The 18,549-nt window shown below is 44.6% G+C and overlaps 1 protein-coding gene across 2 annotated transcripts; it reads left to right on the top strand.

Annotated features, from left to right (window-relative positions):
* Positions 1-595: 595 nt before the first annotated feature.
* EXTL2 (exostosin like glycosyltransferase 2) lies at positions 596-17,225 on the top strand. 2 transcript variants are annotated; one of them, XM_077278289.1, is made up of 5 exons: positions 596-738; positions 10,636-10,688; positions 14,244-14,653; positions 14,825-14,895; positions 16,074-17,225. In XM_077278289.1, the coding sequence occupies exons 2-5, from the start codon at positions 10,678-10,680 to the stop codon at positions 16,563-16,565; spliced, it is 984 nt and encodes a 327-aa protein (XP_077134404.1). In that variant the 5' UTR covers positions 596-738; positions 10,636-10,677; the 3' UTR covers positions 16,566-17,225. The 2 variants fall into 2 exon arrangements, with proteins under 2 accessions (XP_077134404.1, XP_077134402.1); XM_077278287.1 differs by having other exon boundaries at positions 14,241-14,653; positions 16,074-17,224.
* The last annotated feature ends 1,324 nt before the right edge of the window (positions 17,226-18,549 follow it).

Here is an 18,549-nt window from a genome sequence, read left to right as displayed (position 1 = left end):
TATATTTGTTTTTCCCCTACGTACCTTTTGTGTCCTCAAGAGTGAACGCCAGTCCCTCTTTTTTATTCCCTTGTATTTGTTATATCACTTGGTGTAAGCATCACCTTAGTTTGTCTCATTTTTTAATATATACAATTAAAAGCTAAATTTTAGTCCAATTGCTCTATATTTATATTTTTCATTTGGAATATATCCTGCTACTTCTGATTTCAGAGTTAGTATAAAGCAACTGCAACTCCTAGATGGAGTGAAACCACAACTACCAGCATTCCCTGATAGCCACATTCTGTCAGTCAACTGCCAGGGCATGATGGGAGTTGTAGTTTCCTAACAGCCGGGTGCCAAAGTCTCTGAGATTCCTTGTGCAAGCTGGAGAAGTGGTGTAACCTGAGCCCTGTCCTAGGGAGGAAAGGAGAGCCAGCAGAGCATTGTGGGAATGAACAGGAAATCGGTGCAGAGCCTGTGTGTGCAGAGCCTGTGTGTGTGCAGAGCCTGTGTGTGCAGAGCCTGTGTGTGCAGAGCCTGTGTGTGTGCAGAGCCTGTGTGTGCAGAGCCTGTGTGTGTGTGCAGAGCCTGTGTGTGTGCAGAGCCTGTGTGTGTGCAGAGCCTGTGTGTGCAGAGCCTGTGTGTGTGCAGAGCCCTGGGCTGAGAGCTGAGGATTCATGTGGTTTGCTAACAAGAAGGAACATTTTGCTGTGCCGCCTGTTCACACTCTTCTTCTAAGAACTTTTGCACTGGGTAAGAATATTATATGTGTACATTTTTTTTCTATTAACTTTCTACTGTTAATGCAGGGTTAATACGATAATGCTATAGTGATGCCGCACTTTGCCTTTCACAAATGCTGAAAATGACGGATTCCTGGCAGGAAGGTAATTTGGTAAATATTTGTCAGACACGTGAAATGTTTCTTGATACAAATGACACCTTCATAAGTAATAGACAGTGTGAATCAATAAGGAGTACTACAAGTGCAGGTGGGGTCTGTATAACGTCCCTCTCCAAAGCTGCAGGAAACAAGGACGACCTGCTGCAAAAATAAAGTACTTGATGTGGATTTCACTCACTGAATCTTGAATCTATCCTATAAGGAATTTCCTCATTAAATTGCTTATGATGTGGAAAATACGCAGGTAAAAAAAACCCCTATGTGTTTTTAGTGTGTTTCCACTATACTCAACACATGACTGTATCAATAGAATTTTATCAAAGTCAAATACCAGAAATATCAAAAACAAAGCAGCTCTATAAAACCCCTTACTGACCTCGGACGGGATAGTACGTCCGATGTCGGCTCCCCTGCTTTGATGCAGGGCTCCGCGGTGAGCCCGCATCAAAGCCGGGACATGTCAGCTGTTTTGAACAGCTGACATGTCCCCGCAATAGCGGCGGGTGAAATCGCGATTCACCCGCCGCTATTAACTAGTTAAATGCCGCTGTCAAACGCAGACAGCGGCATTTAACTACCGCATCCGGCCGGGCAGCCGGAAATGACGTAATCGCCGACCCCCGTCACATGATCGGAGGTCAGCGATGCTTCAGAATAGTAACCATAGAGGTCCTTGAGACCTCTATGGTTACTGATCTCCGGCAGCTGTGAGCGCCACCCTGTGGTCGGCGCTCACAGCACACCTGATTTTCTACTACATAGCAGCGAACAGCAGATCGCTGCTATGTAGCAGAGGCGATCGTGCTGTGCCTGCTTCTAGCCTCCCATGGAGGCTATTGAAGCATGGCAAAAGTAAAAAAAAAATGTGAAAAAAATATAAAAGTTTATATCACCCCCCTTTCGCCCTAATCAAAATAAATCAATAAAAAAAAAATCAAACCTACACATATTTGGTATCGCCGTGTTCAGAATCGCCCGATCTATCAATAAAAAAAAAGCATTAACCTGATCGCTAAACGGCGTAACGAGAAAAAAATTTGAAACGCCAGAATTACGTTTTTTTGGTCGCCGCAACATTGCATTAAAATGCAATAACGGGCGATCAAAAGAACGTATCTGCACCAAAATGGTATCATTAAAAACGCCAGCTCAGCACGCAAAAAATAAGCCCTCAACCGACCCCAGATCACGAAAAATGGAGACGCTACGAGTACCGCTAGTAACGCTACCACTTAGGTAAAAAAATAACCTGGTCATGTTAGGTGTCTATGAACTCGTAATGACCTGGAGAATCATAATGGCAGGTCAGTTTTAGCATTTAGTGATCCTAACAAAAAAGCCAAACAAAAAACAAGTGTGGGACTGCACTTTTTTTGCAATTTCACCGCACTTGGAATTTTTTTCCCGTTTTCTAGTACACGACATGGTAAAACCAATAATGTCGTTCGAAAGTACAACTCGTCCCGTAAAAAATAAGCCCTCACATGGCCAAATTGACGGAAAAATAAAAAAGTTATGGCTCTGGGAAGGAGGGGAGTGAAAAACGAACACGGGAAAACGGAAAATCCCAAGGTCATGAAGGGGTTAATAACCACCGATAGGCTTTGAAACAAGCATTTGTTAAGGGGCTTTACTCCGATTGGGGATAACAAAATAGCAATAACGGCTGAAATTCCCGCAGGTGACAGCTGTACATGACAGTTGACACCCTGTGGTATCAGACCAGGTTGATTAACCCCTTAAATACTGCTGGCAATCACAACAGCAGTGTGTAAGTGGCTGAAAGGGGGTTAAAAAAAAACCCATGGCAGGATTTCCCCCCCCCCCCCCACGAGTGTAATCGCGGGTGCCGATTGATGCCACGGTACCCTGAGGTCATCTGATGACCCCAGGGTACAGTAGCCTGTGAGATCCAGTTATATGCGGGGTCTCACAGGTTGAGTCAGTGACCCACTAACTGCTCTCATTCTTTGTATACACAATCACTGCAGTGTATGAGACCAGCGATCAGAGTGAAAATGATTCATGTCCCACGGTGGGACTAAGTGGAAAAAGTTAAATAAAATGTGTAAAAAAAAAAAAAAAAAAAAAAAAAAAAAACACAAAAAAACAAAAACTAAAAAAAACCGCACAAAAAGCTGTTTCCACTAAAAATGCAGCCTTTCTGATAAAACAGACAATAAAAGTAAACATAATTGGTATCACCGCTCCGGAACTACCTGGTTTATAAAACTGTCAAGTTATTTATTCTGTACGGCAAATTCTGTTAATTAAAGTAATAAAAAACAAACCAAAAAGGTCACTTTTTCATCATACTGATGCACAAGAAATTGAATAAAAAGTGACCAAAAAATGGTATAAATAAAAACGCCAAACTTTCCTGCAAAAAAACAAGTAGTATGGCTCATTTGGGTAAAAAAAAAAAAGTTACATCTCTCAGAATATGACGATAAAAATACAAATTCATTTTTTGTAAAATGTTGTTTTTATTGTGTAAAAGCAGCAAAGCTTAAAAAAGACATAAATCTGGTATCGCTGTAATCATACCGAGCCGACGGACAAATCAGTCTTATCACTTTTACCGCACAGTGAACAACGCAACAATAATTGCTGGTTTTTGTTCATGTGTCTGAAAAATCTGAAAAAAAAGGGATTAAAAAACGTTATGTTCCCCAAAATGTGATTGCATCTTGTCCTATGGATCTCGTGCCTGGGGCGTCGGTGAGCTGGTATTTCTATATCTAGAGAAAAAAAATACACTGTCTCTTTTTCATCTATTTATTAGAAAAAAAACGTTCCCACGTAGTCCAGCGTTCTCCGAATCCGGCCTTGGTGGCTGGGAGTAACAGTAATGTTACAGCTATTCACAGACGCCGGGTGCTGACGTCACTGCTCATCAGAGTTGTGGCTCCCGCTGCTCTCCGCGAGACCGGGCAGCTCTGACTATACCGCTCAGCTCTGACTATACCGCTCAGCTCTGACTATACCGCTCAGCTCTGACTATACCGCTCAGCTCTGACTATACCGCTCAGCTCTGACTATACCGCTCATCAGAGTCGCCAGGTCTCACAGAAGGCAGAGTCACTCACTAACTTTGATTAGCGGTATAGTTACGTCATGTATTACAACAGGGCACATTGTACCAGGATGGACACATTATATCAAGATGTGACACATATCAGGATGGGGCACATTATTATTATTATTTATTTATATAGCACCATTAATTCCATGGTGCTGTACATGTGAAAAGGGGTTACATACAGGGTTGTCGTTAACAGTAAACAAATTTACAATGACAGACTGGTACAGAGGGGAGAGGACCCTGTCCTTGTGGACTTACATTCTACGGGATAATGGGGAAGAGACAGAAAGTCAGTGTGCAGCAGCTCTGGTGGTGGTGAGGTGGCAGCGGCTCGGGTGGTTGGTGAGGCGGCAGCAGCTCGGGTGGTTGGTGAGGCGGTAGAATGGTTATTGCAGGCTGTAGGCTTTCCTGAAGAGATGGGTTTTCAGGTTCTGTCTGAAGGATCCGAGGGTGGTGGATAATCGGACGTGTTGAGGCCTGGAATTCTAGAGGATGAGGGATATTCGTGAACATTATAGCAGGATGGGGAAAATTATAGCATGATGTGGCATATTATAGCATGATGGGGCACATTATAGCAGGATGGGGGACAACTATTCCAGGATGGGGGACATAAATACCAGGATGGGGCACATTATAGCAGGATGGCATACATTATAGCAGGGTGGGGGACATATATAGCAGGATGGGGCACATTATAGTAGGATGGGATACATTATTGCAGGATGGGGGACATGTATACCAGGATGGGGGACATGTATACCAGGATGGGGGACATATATACCAGGATGGATCACATTATACCAGGAAGAGGCACATTATACCAAGATGTGGCACATTATACCAGGATGAGGCACATTATACCAGGATGAGGCACATTATACCAGGATGGGGCACATTATACCAGGATGGGGCACATTATAGCAAGATGGGGCACATTATACCAGGAAGAGGCACATTATATCAGGATGTGACACATTATAGCAGGATGGGGCACATTATTGCAGGATGAGGCACATTATATCAGGATGGGGCACATTATATCAGGATGGGGCACATTATATCAGGATGGGGCACATTATAGCAGGATGGGGCACATTATAACAGGATGAGGCACATTATAGCAGGGTGGGGCACATTATAGCAGGGTGGGGCACATTATAGCAGGGTGGGGCACATTATAGCAGGATGGGGCACATTATAGCAGGATGGGGCACATTATAGCAGGATGGGGCACATTATAGCAGGATGGGGCACATTATAGCAGGATGGTGCACATTATACCAGGATTAGGCTCATAGATGTGACACATATCAGGATGTAGCACATTATAGCAGGATGAGGCACATTATGGCAGGATGGGATACATGTATACCAGGATGGACCACATTATTCCAGGATGGGGCATATTATATCAGAATAGGGCACATTATACCAGGATGTGGCACATTATAGCAGGATGGGGCACATTATAGCAGGATGGGGACATTATAGCATGATGTGGCACATTAGACCAGGATGGGGCACATTAGACCAGGATGGGGCATATTATATCAGAATAGGGCACATTATACCAGGATGGGCCACGTTATACCAGGATAGAGCACATTATATCAGGAGGGGCACATATATAATAAGATGGGTCACATTATACCAAAATGCGGCAAATTATACCAGGATGAAAAACATGTATACCTGGATGGGGCTCATATATTTCAGGATGGGGCACATTATACCAGGATGGGGCACATTATACCAGGAAGAGGCACATTATACCAAGATGTGGCACATTATACCAGGATGAGGCACATTATACCAGGATGAGGCACATTATAGCAGGATGGGCCACATTATTGCAGGATGAGGTACATTATATTAGGATGTGACACATTATAGCAGGATGGGGCACATTATAGCAGGATGGGGCACAATATAATAATAATAATAATCTTTATTTATATAGCGCCAACATATTCTGCAGCACTTTACAGTTTAACAGTTTCAAACACAACAGTCATAGGTAACAATGTTAACAATACAGTAATAAAGCAAAATAAGACAAAATAAGACGACCCTGCTCGTGAGAGCTTACAATCTACAATGAGGTGAGGGAGATACAAAGCACAGGTGTGTATTTACAATGATGTATTTACAATGATGGTCCAGCCATCTTCAGGGGGTGGGGGGTAGATGGGGATAGTGAATGGGCTACACAAACACAAACCTAAAATGACTGATTAGGGAACGTGATAGGCCTCTCTGAACAAATGAGTTTTGAGCGAGCGCCTAAAACTATGCAAGTTGTGGATGGTCCTAATATCTTGGGGTAGAGCATTCCAGAGGATTGGCGCAGCACGGGAGAAGTCTTGGAGTCGGGAGTGGGAGGTACGGATTAGTGCAGAGCTTAGTCGAAAGTCGTTTGCAGAGCGCAGCGGTCGGCTAGGCCGATAGACAGAAATGAGGGAGGAGATGTAAGGGGGTGCCGCACTGTGGAGAGCTTTGTGGGTGAGAACAAGTAGTTTGAATTGTATCCTGTAATGAATGGGCAGCCAGTGTAACGACTGGCGAAGAGCGGACACGTCCGAGTAACGATTAGCCAGATGGACGACCCTAGCTGCTGCATTAAGGATAGACTGGAGAGGGGAAAGTCGCGTGAGGGGGAGGCCAATTAATAGAGAGTTGCAGTAGTCCAGACGGGAGTGGATTAGGGCGACAGTGAGAGTTTTTGTTGTCTCCATGGTGAGAAAAGGGCGTATTCTAGAGATGTTCTTTAGGTGTAAGCGGCACGAGCGGGCAAGAGATTGTATGTGGGAGGTGAAGGAGAGATCGGAGTCAAACATAACACCCAGACAGCGTGCCTGCTGCCTAGGCGTTATTATGGTGCCACCCACAGAGAGGGAGATGTCAGATTTAGGGAGGTTAGTAGAAGGCGGGAGCAGAAGAAGTTCAGTTTTGGAGAGGTTGAGTTTCAGATAGAGAGCGGACATGATGTTAGAGACTGCAGACAGACAGTCAGTGGCGTTCTGTAGTACAGCGGGGGTAAAGTCATGGGCTGACGTGTATAGTTGTGTGTCATCAGCATAAAGATGGTACTGAAAGCCAAATCTGCTGATGGTCTGTCCAATTGGGGCCGTGTAGAGGGAGAAGAGAAGGGGGCCAAGGACTGAGCCCTGAGGTACCCCGACAGTGAGAGGAAGAGGAGATGAAGGGGAGCCGGAGAACAGAACACCGAAGGAGCGTTCAGAAAGATAGGAAGAGAACCAGGAGAGAGCAGTGTCCTTAATGCCTAGTGACTGGAGCCTAGAGAGTAGGAGGGGGGTCAACAGTGTCGAAAGCTGCAGAAAGATCGAGGAGAATGAGCAGAGAGTGGTCACCGTTACATTTTGCTGTCAGAAGGTCATTGGTCACCTTGATGAGTGCAGTTTCTGTTGAATGTAGGGGGCGGAACCCGGACTGTGAAGGGTCTAGGAGGGAGTGAGTGGAGAGGTAACGGGTAAGGCGGGAGTAGACTAGGCGCTCCAGGAGTTTTGAGATGAAGGGGAGATTGGAGACCGGTCTGTAGTTGTTTGCGCATGATGGGTCAAGGGTGGGTTTTTTTAGTAATGGAGTAATGATAGAGTGTTTGAAGGAGGAGGGGAAAATGCCAGAGGAGAGGGAGAGATTAAAGATTGTAGTTAGGTGAGTTGTGACGACTGGAGAGAGAGACTGGAGGAGGTGTGAGGGAATGGGGTCGGTGGTGCATGTAGTCGGACGAGAAGAGGAGAGGAGCTTGGAGACTTCTTCTTCTGTGATGGGATCGAATGTGGAGAGTGAGCCAGGGGAGATGCAGGGAGGAATGGGAGTCATTGCACTTGGTGTCTGGGAGCGGATTTCCTGACGGATATTGTCTATTTTCTCTATAAAGTGGGAGGCCAGGTCATCAGCACAAATGTCTGTGATAGGGTCTTGTGCTTTTGGCCTGAGGAGGGAGTGAAAGGTGTCAAAAAGTTTCTTGGGGTTGTTGGATAGTGATGAGATCAGAGTGGTGAAGTAGGTCTGTTTGGCAAGGTGAAGGGCAGAGTTATAGGTCCTTAACATAAATTTGAAGTGTATGAAGTCTTCTGGGGTGCGAGTTTTCCTCCATAAGCGTTCAGCACACCTGGAGCATCGCTGGAGAAATCTGGTTTGCGATGTGAGCCAGGGCTGTTTCACTCTGTGTTTGGAGGTTCTGAGGGTGAGGGGAGCTACTTGGTCTAGGGTGCTTCTAAGAGTGTTGTTGTAGTGATGTACAGCCAGATCAGGACAGGAAAAAGAAGAGATTGGGGACAGTGATGAGTGCAAGGAGTCTGAAAGTGTATGAGGGTTAATGGTATGTAGATTTCTGAATGGGTGGTAGGTAGGAGGGTGCTGGGGTGGGCGAGGAGTTGTGAGTGTGAAGGAGAGAATGTTGTGGTCAGAGAGGGGAAGTGGTGAGTTATCTAGGTAAGAGAATATAATATAATATAGCTGGATGGGGCACATTATAGCAGGATGGGGCACATTATAGCAGGATGGACCACATTATAGCAGGATGGGGCACATTATACCAGGATGGACCGCATTATACCAGGATGGGGCATATTATATCAGAATAGGGCACATTATACCAGGATGGACCACATTATACCAGGATGAGGCACATTATAGCAAGATGGGGCACTTTATAGCAAGATGGGGCACATTATAGCAGAATGGGGGCACGTTAGACCAAAATGGGGCACATTAGACCAGGATGGGGCATATTATATCAGAATAGGGCACATTATACCAGGATGGGCCACGTTATACCAGGATAGAGAACATTATATCAGGAGGGGCACATATATAATAAAATGGGTCACATTATACCAAAATTCGGCAAATTATACCAGGATGAAAGACATGTATACCTGGATGGGGCTCATATATTTCAAGATAGGGCACATTATACCAGGATGGGGCATATTATACTAGGATGGGGCACATATATACATGTTGCTGTTTTCATTGTATAGTAACTGGTCTTGTGGACCACTACTGGTGGGACTTGGTGACGGGATGTGAGATGGCTGTCACTTTCACATGACAGGATTTACAAGTCAAAAGCAGTAGTAAAACCTAGAGAGAAAAATGCAAAATATTGCCATGTAAGTGTCATTTCATTGTCATGGAAACATATCATCAGACCGCTAAAAATTAGGATGGCTCTTTTCTGCCACAGCTCCATATGCTCTGGATGCCGGCTGTGCTAAACGCCAGTCACTGCTGTACAAACCCCTAAATTGTGCAGTCAGTGGGGCCACTCAGGATGCGATGAGTCGCCATATTTACCATTAAACGTATTGCAATGTAATGTTCCATTGATCGCAGATTCAAGTATCCTAGAAGGAAGGGGGCTATTAAAAAATAAAAAAATAAACGGTTTAAAAATATTTTCAATTACTTTATAAAAGTTAACATCACCAGTCCTATATCCATAAAAAAAATATGTGATCTTTAAAAATATGCAATTTAATATTTTCTATTGGGACTGGCATAAAAAAAAAAGCCAAAATCAACGTTTGTTTTACCTCACCGCCCCAAACACCCTAAGCGGTACTTTATATAACAAAAAGCAAGATACGTTTGGAATTGCTGTAATTTTATTGACCTGAATATATCGTTTTCCCTTTTTTTTTAAATGTCTTAAGTAAAAGTTGCCATTCACAATTACGACTCGTCCTGCAAAAAACAACTGTCATATGGCCACGTTGGGGGAAATAAAAAAATGATAGAAAACATCAGCCAAATATAGAGATGGGGCTGTGATAATGCAGCTGCAGCAATTGAATTGCTTGATTTTTAACGGTCTTATTTTTGTACGCGGTTGTGAATAACGGACGTACATGTTCTTAATCTGACCACAGGAGGGCAGTGTTGTTATACTATTTTGGATATGGACTACACAGTAGCACATTTTTTTTTTGTCTGTGCATTGTTGTAAAATTGTTTTGTCTGTACAATGTAGACCTGCCAATATATTCTAATTTTGTGAGATGCCCCTGTATACTTAGCATTGTGTAACCAAAGACTAAAACTCAGCGTAAAGTTAATTTGAAAACGTTAGATATTTGTTAATTTTTTTAAGTATAAAGTGCATTTATTATAGGAATATTATTATTAGATAATATTAAACCTATTTTAATGGAATTTTCCCATCTTTATAAATATATATTATCAGATACTTGTCAATACAAGCAATTTTGCAGACAAATTCTTACAATTTTCAGCCGTTCTTGACATATTAACAGCTGTTTGGCACAGAGAGCGACCACCGCTGCTAGACAGCAGAACATGTGCTGTGCTTACAAGCTCTTTCCTATTCTGCTTGTAAGCACTGTCTTGAAGCTGGCTAGGATCGCTGGGGTGCACTGTTACTTCCTAGCCCAGTGCTTACATGCTAGAGAGCAGCTGTGGTCGGTCTCCCAGACAACAAGATGTAAACAATAGAAAGAAAAGTGTTAATATCTCATGAATGACGGCAAATTTTAATTAGTGGTATATTTTTAAAGTTTTGTTTTTAGAAGCCCTATCTGACAATATTCATTATGAAGACGGAATATCCCTATAATGGAATTTACATTATACATTTGTATTTTTAGCAATTTCTGTTTGTCATTTCTAGTAAGACGTCAATGAGATCTTTGACAGGAAGAGGAACTCTTTTATGGACATGAGGTACTATTGTGCGGCCTTTCTCCCTCTCTATTACTGCGTTATGTACTGTATGTTATCGGCCTCTATGCTTTAAGTCCATGTTTTGCTGTATGTTTGATGTTACACGTGGATGGCGGTATATGACCTGAGCCCGTGGGTTGTGCTGGGTGACCAGATAGGGACTATGTCATTAAAGAGGTATTCACATCTCTTCCATTCATGGCATATTATTATTTAATTATTATTATACATTTTTTATAGCGCCATTTATTCCATGACGCTTTACATGTAAATACGGGGCAAATATAGACAAATACATTAAACATGAGCATAAAACAAGGCATACGGGTACATAAGGAGGGAGGACCCTGCCCGCGAGGGCTCACAGTCTGCAGGGGATGGGTGAGGATACAGTAGGAGAGGGTAGAGCTGGTTGTACGGCGGTTCAGCAGACTGATCACTGCAGGTTATAGGCTTGTTGGAAGAGATGGGTCTTCAGGTTCTTTTTGAAGGTTTCTATGGTAGGCGAGAGTCTGATGTGCTGGGGTAGAGAGTTCCAGAGTATGGAGGAAGCACAGGAGAAATCTTGTATGTGGTTGTGGGAAGAAGAGATAAGAGGGGAATAGAGAAGGAGATCTTGAGAGGATCGGAGGTTGCGTGTGGGTAAGTACCGGGGGACCATGTCACAGATGTATGGAGGAGACAGGTTGTGGATGGCTTTGTATGCCATAGTTAGGGTTTTGAACTGGAGTCTCAGGGCGATAGGAGGCCAGTGAAGGGCTTGGCATATACACGGGTCATGCGATAAATATTAGGCAGATGTGGTTCCCAACATCTATCTCGAGAACTTGGTCTTGAGACTCAATGTTGTTGATAGAGATGTGATCAAATTTTCATTCATTTGTATGAGAATTGGAAAAGCACCTGAGATAGTTAGTGGTCCCACTGGTGTGACCCACATATGCTATACATATATACTGTCGCTGTAACTCTTAGTAATAATAATGGGGGTGGGTATGACAAGGTTGAACATTAGGAGGTCCTGGTTACATTTTAACCCCTTACCCACATCCACCGTACATGTATGGTGCAGGCCAGTGACGGCTGTATGGAATGTGCTCACAAGGTGAGACCAACCCATACCTGGTAAGTAATGGCCGCTACACACAGCCAGGACCTTCGTATAACAGCCACAATGTGCTCCACCCGCAACTGTTAACTTATTAAATGATCCAATCGCATAGAAAAGAGAAAGAAATGCAGCACTCACCCACAATCTTCATCAAAATGTAAGTCCTTTATTTGACACGACAAGCCATTGTGGACATAACGCGTCAGCGGCAGGAGTGCATTAAGGAGCGGGAGTGTGCAGAGCCGGGTCCCGACACCACCCGTGTCTCACTTGGAAACGGAGTCCGTCCTACCGGAATAGATCACACCAGCCATATTGCTACCACTTCATAGCTTATTCAGTGCCGGTTTTATGTTTTTCTTATCTTGGATGTAACTTATTAAATGGTTCTGTAAAACCCTGACAGCGCATTAATAGTGCGCTGGCATGAGGCGCATTATTCTCTGCGCCCATCAACATCTCTCCAACACGATCGCAGGGGCACCGATGGGTTGCTATGACAGCTGGGCGGCAGTCGAAGACCTCCGTGCCTGTCATTTTGGAGCTCCTTTGAAGCACAGCTTGTTGGTCGGGCTTTAAAATGCACCAAGATTTTTACTTTATGCAGCTATATAGTGGTATCACTGTGTATAGTACAAGCGGTCAAACAATCACAGGTTCAAGTCCCCTAAGGGGACTAACAAGAACAGTGAAAAGTACATGGAAGAGGACATGGGTCAGATAATTGTGTTCTTAGGAAGCGTCTTGCCTGGGTGGTGAAATTGAAAGTCAGTCCAAAAAGAGCTGCGGTCACAAGATAGTGGTGCAGGACTGTAGCAGTGCCTGAAAGGACAGAAGATGGCGTCTGTAAGTATAATAATACAGGCCGGGATAAGACATTGGCGATACTACTCCACGGGGTGAAAAAAAGATTGGTTCTTTACGTTTGCCATCTCTTTATGAACTGAAACAAAGAGTCACGCCTCCTTGTGAAAGATTAAGGAATGGCAGTGCTGAGCATTGAACTTTGATTGTAGCACTTATTATTGAAAAAGCAGCTCAGAGCGGGGCCTTGTCAACACTGCCATCCTCAGCGCCAGCTCTGCTGCCAGACAATGCCTTACAGTCTACATATTTCTCAGTCCACTTTGGAAAACCTCTCAAACAGGGCTACCATTCTCTCTGGTCTGTGATTTGAAGAACAGAGAGTAAACAAGGATTGTTTCCAGTGGTGTAACTAGAGTCTGATGGTCCCCTTCCTGATCCCATCGTGTATATATATATATATATATATATATATATATATATATATATATATATATATATATATATATATATATATATATATATGTCCCATCCTGGTATATGTGTCCTTTATCCTAGGCCCCATCCTGGTATGTGTCTTTTATCCTGGCCCAATCCTATTATATACACCCCCCATCCTGGTATATGTGTCCTTTATCCTAGGCCCCATCCTGGTATATAAGTCCTTTATCCTGGGCCTCATCCTGGTATATAAGTCCTCTATCCTGGGCCCCATCCTGGTATATATGTCCTTTATCCTGGGCCTCATCCTGGTATATAAGTCCTTTATCCTGGGCCCCATCCTGGTATATATGTCCCTTATCCTGGTATATACATCCTCCATCCTGTTATATATGTCCCTTATCCTGGGCCCCATCCCGGTGTATATATATGTTGTCCTCTTTTGAAGCCGATAACTGACTTCAGCGTGAAAGCAATGGGAGCTCATGACGTGATGCGCTCCCGTTGCTTGTACTGGGGGCCAGTCATGTGCATTCTGACTTCAGCTGCTGGTCTCCGATGGGCTGGCAGCATGTATTGCCGCTCACGGACCCGACGGGTCTCTGCGTTGCAATACACTTTAACTGAATGTGCGTCTGAGGACGCACACCCAGTTGGAAGTTTGTGTTGGCGTCAGCGGGCCTCTCACCTGCACGGGCTCCCACCCACGCGGGCCTGGTCGTGAACTGGGGTCGTTACGCCCCTGATTGTTTCTATATACTAGGCATAGCGTAAAGAGTGCAGTTAGTTCCCTCGAACTCTGCATTGTTATTCCTCATGGAAATGTATAACTACATAGACATCTCATCCATTTATTCACACATCTCTAGCATGAGTATCAGACAGAGAAAATGCAGTTCTAAGAAAAAGTTGCACCAGAAATGATATTTTTATTGGGAATTACTATACAGATATTTATTAAAATAGATCATCTTTCTGAGGGGTCCTGTTTAAAATGTTTGCTTCAGCTAGGTCACTCCACCATCCATTCATCCATGCCACTATCACATCATCCATTCTGTCCATTCATCCATCTACCCATCCATCCACCGCAATCCATACTATTGGTAGAATATGAAATGATATTTCAGGATATTTTCACATACTAAACCAAATAAAATGTACTTGTAACTGTATTATCCTCTGTTTCCTTTAAGCAGATTTTTGGGAAGAGTGTTGAGGATGAAGATGCGCCATGTCACCTGTGCTTTAGTCCTTATTCTCCTCTTTCTCCTCGGTGCACTTGCTGCTCTTCTTCCCTCTGCAAATGAGGATCTAGTACGCGGCATCCAACGTCGAATATCTCGCTACAGTTCTTCTCCTCAAGACTCTTTCACGCTCATAATGCAAACCTATAACAGGACTGATCTGTTGCTTAAAATGCTAAACCATTACCAGGCCATGCCGCAGCTCCACTGTGTGGTTGTGGTGTGGAATAATGTGGGGCAGGATCCTCCCCAGGAATTATGGGAGAGCTTAGGACCCCATCCCGTGCCTGTCATCTTCAAGAAACAGTCAGTCAATCTCATGAGGAACAGACTGCAAAACTTTCCAGAAGTAGAGACCAAGGGTGAGTTGTGTATGACCATGGAGCAAGAAGCTCCACCATCGCGGTAATTTACTTCTATGGGTAAAAGTCCTCTTGTGCACGGTGCTGATGCTGAGATACGAACCCCCGATTAAAACCCTTGATAACTATACAATCTTGTACTGAAAGCTCGCCATTCATTCTGTTTTGCAGCGGTACTGATGATGGATGACGACACACTTATTAGCGCACATGACATCTCCTTTGCATTCTCCGTCTGGCAGGTAATTTTGACAACTCTAATAACTTTGCACTTTCTAAGGTTTACAGTATGTAATTAGACAGTAACCATTGAACAGACTGACCCCAACCATTTATTGATTTGACTTTTGCTTAGATTGTTGTCATGATTTAAGCTATAGAAGTTTATGAGTAGTTGCATCTTTCATCTTTAGGAGCACATCTGTCACACACAGTGTAGGAAAGACTAAGTGCAACACGAAGGGATATGGGGAAGGGAGCCCAACACTAGGGAAGGGGTGAGTGGAGACCCCTAGGCAGATCTAAAGTCACCCTGTCTGCCCTCAGCGTCCCTATATAAGTTCTGCACCTATCGCTGAGCAGGAACCTAATCCCTGCCTGACCCTGGCGATAAGCCCTCCATAGTGAATGATGTGGTGACACTAGTCGATCCCCACTACCACTAAAGACAGCTGGGATAGACGAACAAGGGGAACACTTATCTTGAGTAGACTCAGAGATGTAACACAGAGGTCCTCCAGCAACATCAGAGAGGGAGAGAGCCAACTGCTATAGCTCCAAGCTTCAACATGGGGAATTAGAAATATCACTGGCAACTCCCAGAAGCAGGCTGCCAGTCTATAAACACCCAGGTCCAGGTGTGTCAATTAGAGCTGGAGAAAGAAAAGGGTTAAGAAGGTGTCTGCAAAGCCAAACGCAGAGACCTTCTGCAGCTAGATGCAGTGCGACTGCCTGCAGCTTCTGACATACCTGTGACAACACCGCTCCCAGCCTCTCTGCTGTCTAATTTCAGGGGTGGTGCGATCCTGATGATTGACACTTTGGACCAGCGGCATGAGATTCTGGCCCGAACTGTGCAGCTCTCATGCTGCAAGTAGAAGCAGATTTGCTTTTGCAGCATCGAAAAGTTCAGGGCAACTGAAACTGTCCGGATCCAGCAATGTGGCTAGCTCCAGAGTAGTGCAGCGCTTGCCTAGGAGAAGGACCACTACCAATAGACTAGACACCAAGAATTAAACTATAGAATTAAAAATCTCTCCGTTCATGAGAATAAGTGGTAAATTGCAAAGTTGGTTGAAGAATAAATTTCAACTTTCTTTGATGCGTATTGGGATAATATTAATTTCCAAGGTTTATATTAATCTGTTAATTCAATGACAAATAGTTTGTCAATAATTGTCATGTGATTTCTATTCTGCAGCTGTTTCCAAGTCAAATTGTGGGGTTTGTGCCCAGGAAGCACGTTACCTCCTCGTCAGGAATATTCAGCTACGGCAGCTTTGAATTACAGGCACCGGACACCGGACGCGGTGACAAGTACTCAATGATACTCATTGGGGCAGCATTTTTTCATAAAGATTATCTGAGACTTTTCCAGGAATTGCCTCGCTCAATCCATGAGATGATAGACCAGACGCAGAATTGTGATGATATTGCAATGAACTTCTTGGTGGCGAATCACACAGGCATGTCTTCTGGTGTGCTGGTAAAACCTATAGATATGAGAAATGTGGAGAAAGACGCCGAGAGTGGGTACACCGGGATGTGGCACCGCGCAGAACATCTGTTACAAAGATCCTATTGTCTTAACAAGTTAACTGGCATTTATGGAAAGATGCCGCTGGTGTATTCCAGTGTAATGATCTCGCAGTTTGGGTTTCCAAACTATGCCAATCACAAATCCAAAATATAGACTGGAGCGGCAGGAAATGGAACGGAAGTAATGGCCTGGTGTGTTTAATTTTGTGTCTAAGGTTTATGAATTGAAATTGTGCTTTGAAACTCTTGTTTTAGATATAACTAATTAATGATATTTTATACATTTTCCTAAAATTGTAAAAATAACTTAATAATGTGCATTTTTTTTAATATAAAATAATATTGATACATCTCGTTGTTCTACTTTGTGACCTTAATTGTGAATATGTCAAGTGGATCTGTAAGCTTCAAGGGGTCGTCTGGGACTGTAACATTGATGGCCTAGCACGTAGATGTGCAGTACCCTTCTGCACCCACTATACAGTTGACAGAGCCATAACTGAGTAGTTCCGGCCACCACTGACATCGGTAACAGCTGATCGGCGGGGGTGCCGGGTGTCGCACCTCTACTAATCGGACATTTGTGACCTATCCTAAGAATAGGCCATTAGTGTTAAAGTCCCTGACAACGCCTTTAATACACTACTCTATGTAAGGGCCACATGCTAGAATCATCAGTTTGTATCCTTAGTAGCCAAAACAGCCTAAAAAATGCTCTTCTTAGGCTGGGATCCACATAGTGATCAATGCGCTGGCACATGCTAGACTGAATTGTGGCTGTGGTGCTTTAATTGTATAATTAAAAATTAATTGCAAATTGCTTGTCCTTTGTTAAAAGGCTTCTGCAGTCACATGATATCAGATTAATGGGGGTCCGATGCTTGCCACATCCACCAATCAGCTGTTATTTGCGCTGCCCAGATGTGAACATTGAACAGAGCTGCTTTGCCGGGTAAAGTAGGTGAGCTTCTATGTGGGGGCGGCAGATCAACTTCTATGTGGGGGTGGCAAATTAGCTCCTGTTTGGGGGCAGTTGATCGCCTCCCATATGGGGGCAGCTGATCAGTTCCTGCTTTGGGGGCGGCAGATCAGCTTCTTTTTGGCGGGCGACAGACTGCCTCTCACATAGGGTCGTCAGATCAGCTCCTGTTTGGGGGCGGCAGATCGCCTCCCATATGGAGGCAGCAGTTCAGCTCCTTTTTTTGGGGTGGCAGATCTCCTCCCATATGGGGGCAGCAGTTCAGCTCCTTTTTTGGGGCGGCAGATCGCCTCCCATATAGGGGCAGCAGTTCAGCTCCTTTTTTGGGTTGGCAGATCTCCCATTTGGGGGCGGTAGACCAGCTCTTGTTTTGGGGGCGGCAGATCAGCTCCTATTTGGGGGGTGGTAGATCAGCTCCTGTTTTGTGGGCGACAGATCAGCTCATGTTTGGGGGCAGCAGATCAGCTCCTGTTTGGGGGTGGCAGATCGCCTCCCACATGGGGGCAGCAGTTCAGCTCCTTTTTTGTATTGGCAGATTGCCTCCCATGTGGGGGCAGCAGTTCAGCTCCTTTTTTGGGTCGGCAGATCTCCCATTTGGGGGCGGTAGACCAGCTCTTGTTTTGGGGGCGGCAGATCAGCTCCTGTTTTGGGGGCGACAGATCAGCTCCTGTTTGGGTGCAGCAGATCAGCTTCTGTTTGGGGGTGGCAGATCACCTCCCATATTGGGGTGGCAGATCAGCTCCTTTTTGCAGGTGGCAGATTAACTCCTGTTTGGGGGTGGCAGATTAACTCCTGTTTGGGGGTGGCAGATGAGCTTCTGTTTGGGGGTGGCAGTTCAGCTCCTGTTATGTGGGCGGCAGATCAGCTCCCACGTGGGGGCGGCAGATCAGCGCCTGTTTTGTGGGCAACAGATCAGCTCCTGTTTGGGGGTGGCAGATTACGTCCCATGCAGAGGTGGCAGATCAGCTCCTGTGAGGGAAGGGGGGGCGGCAGATCACTTCCTGTGCGGAGGCGAAATTCAGCTCCTACTCCACAGAATAGCAACTGGTCTGTATTCCACTACTACAGCCATTAGACATTGATTGAAGCTGTGCCGTGCAGCCATTTCAGTGTTTACATGTGGTTGCCGCCAGGGCTTGTAATAGCAGATTGGTAGGGA

Source organism: Ranitomeya variabilis, chromosome 8 (assembly GCF_051348905.1).
Source record: "Ranitomeya variabilis isolate aRanVar5 chromosome 8, aRanVar5.hap1, whole genome shotgun sequence".
Taxonomy (NCBI): domain Eukaryota; kingdom Metazoa; phylum Chordata; class Amphibia; order Anura; family Dendrobatidae; genus Ranitomeya; species Ranitomeya variabilis.
Note: the sequence above shows the minus strand (reverse complement) of the source record. Positions and strands in the feature narration are given on the sequence as shown.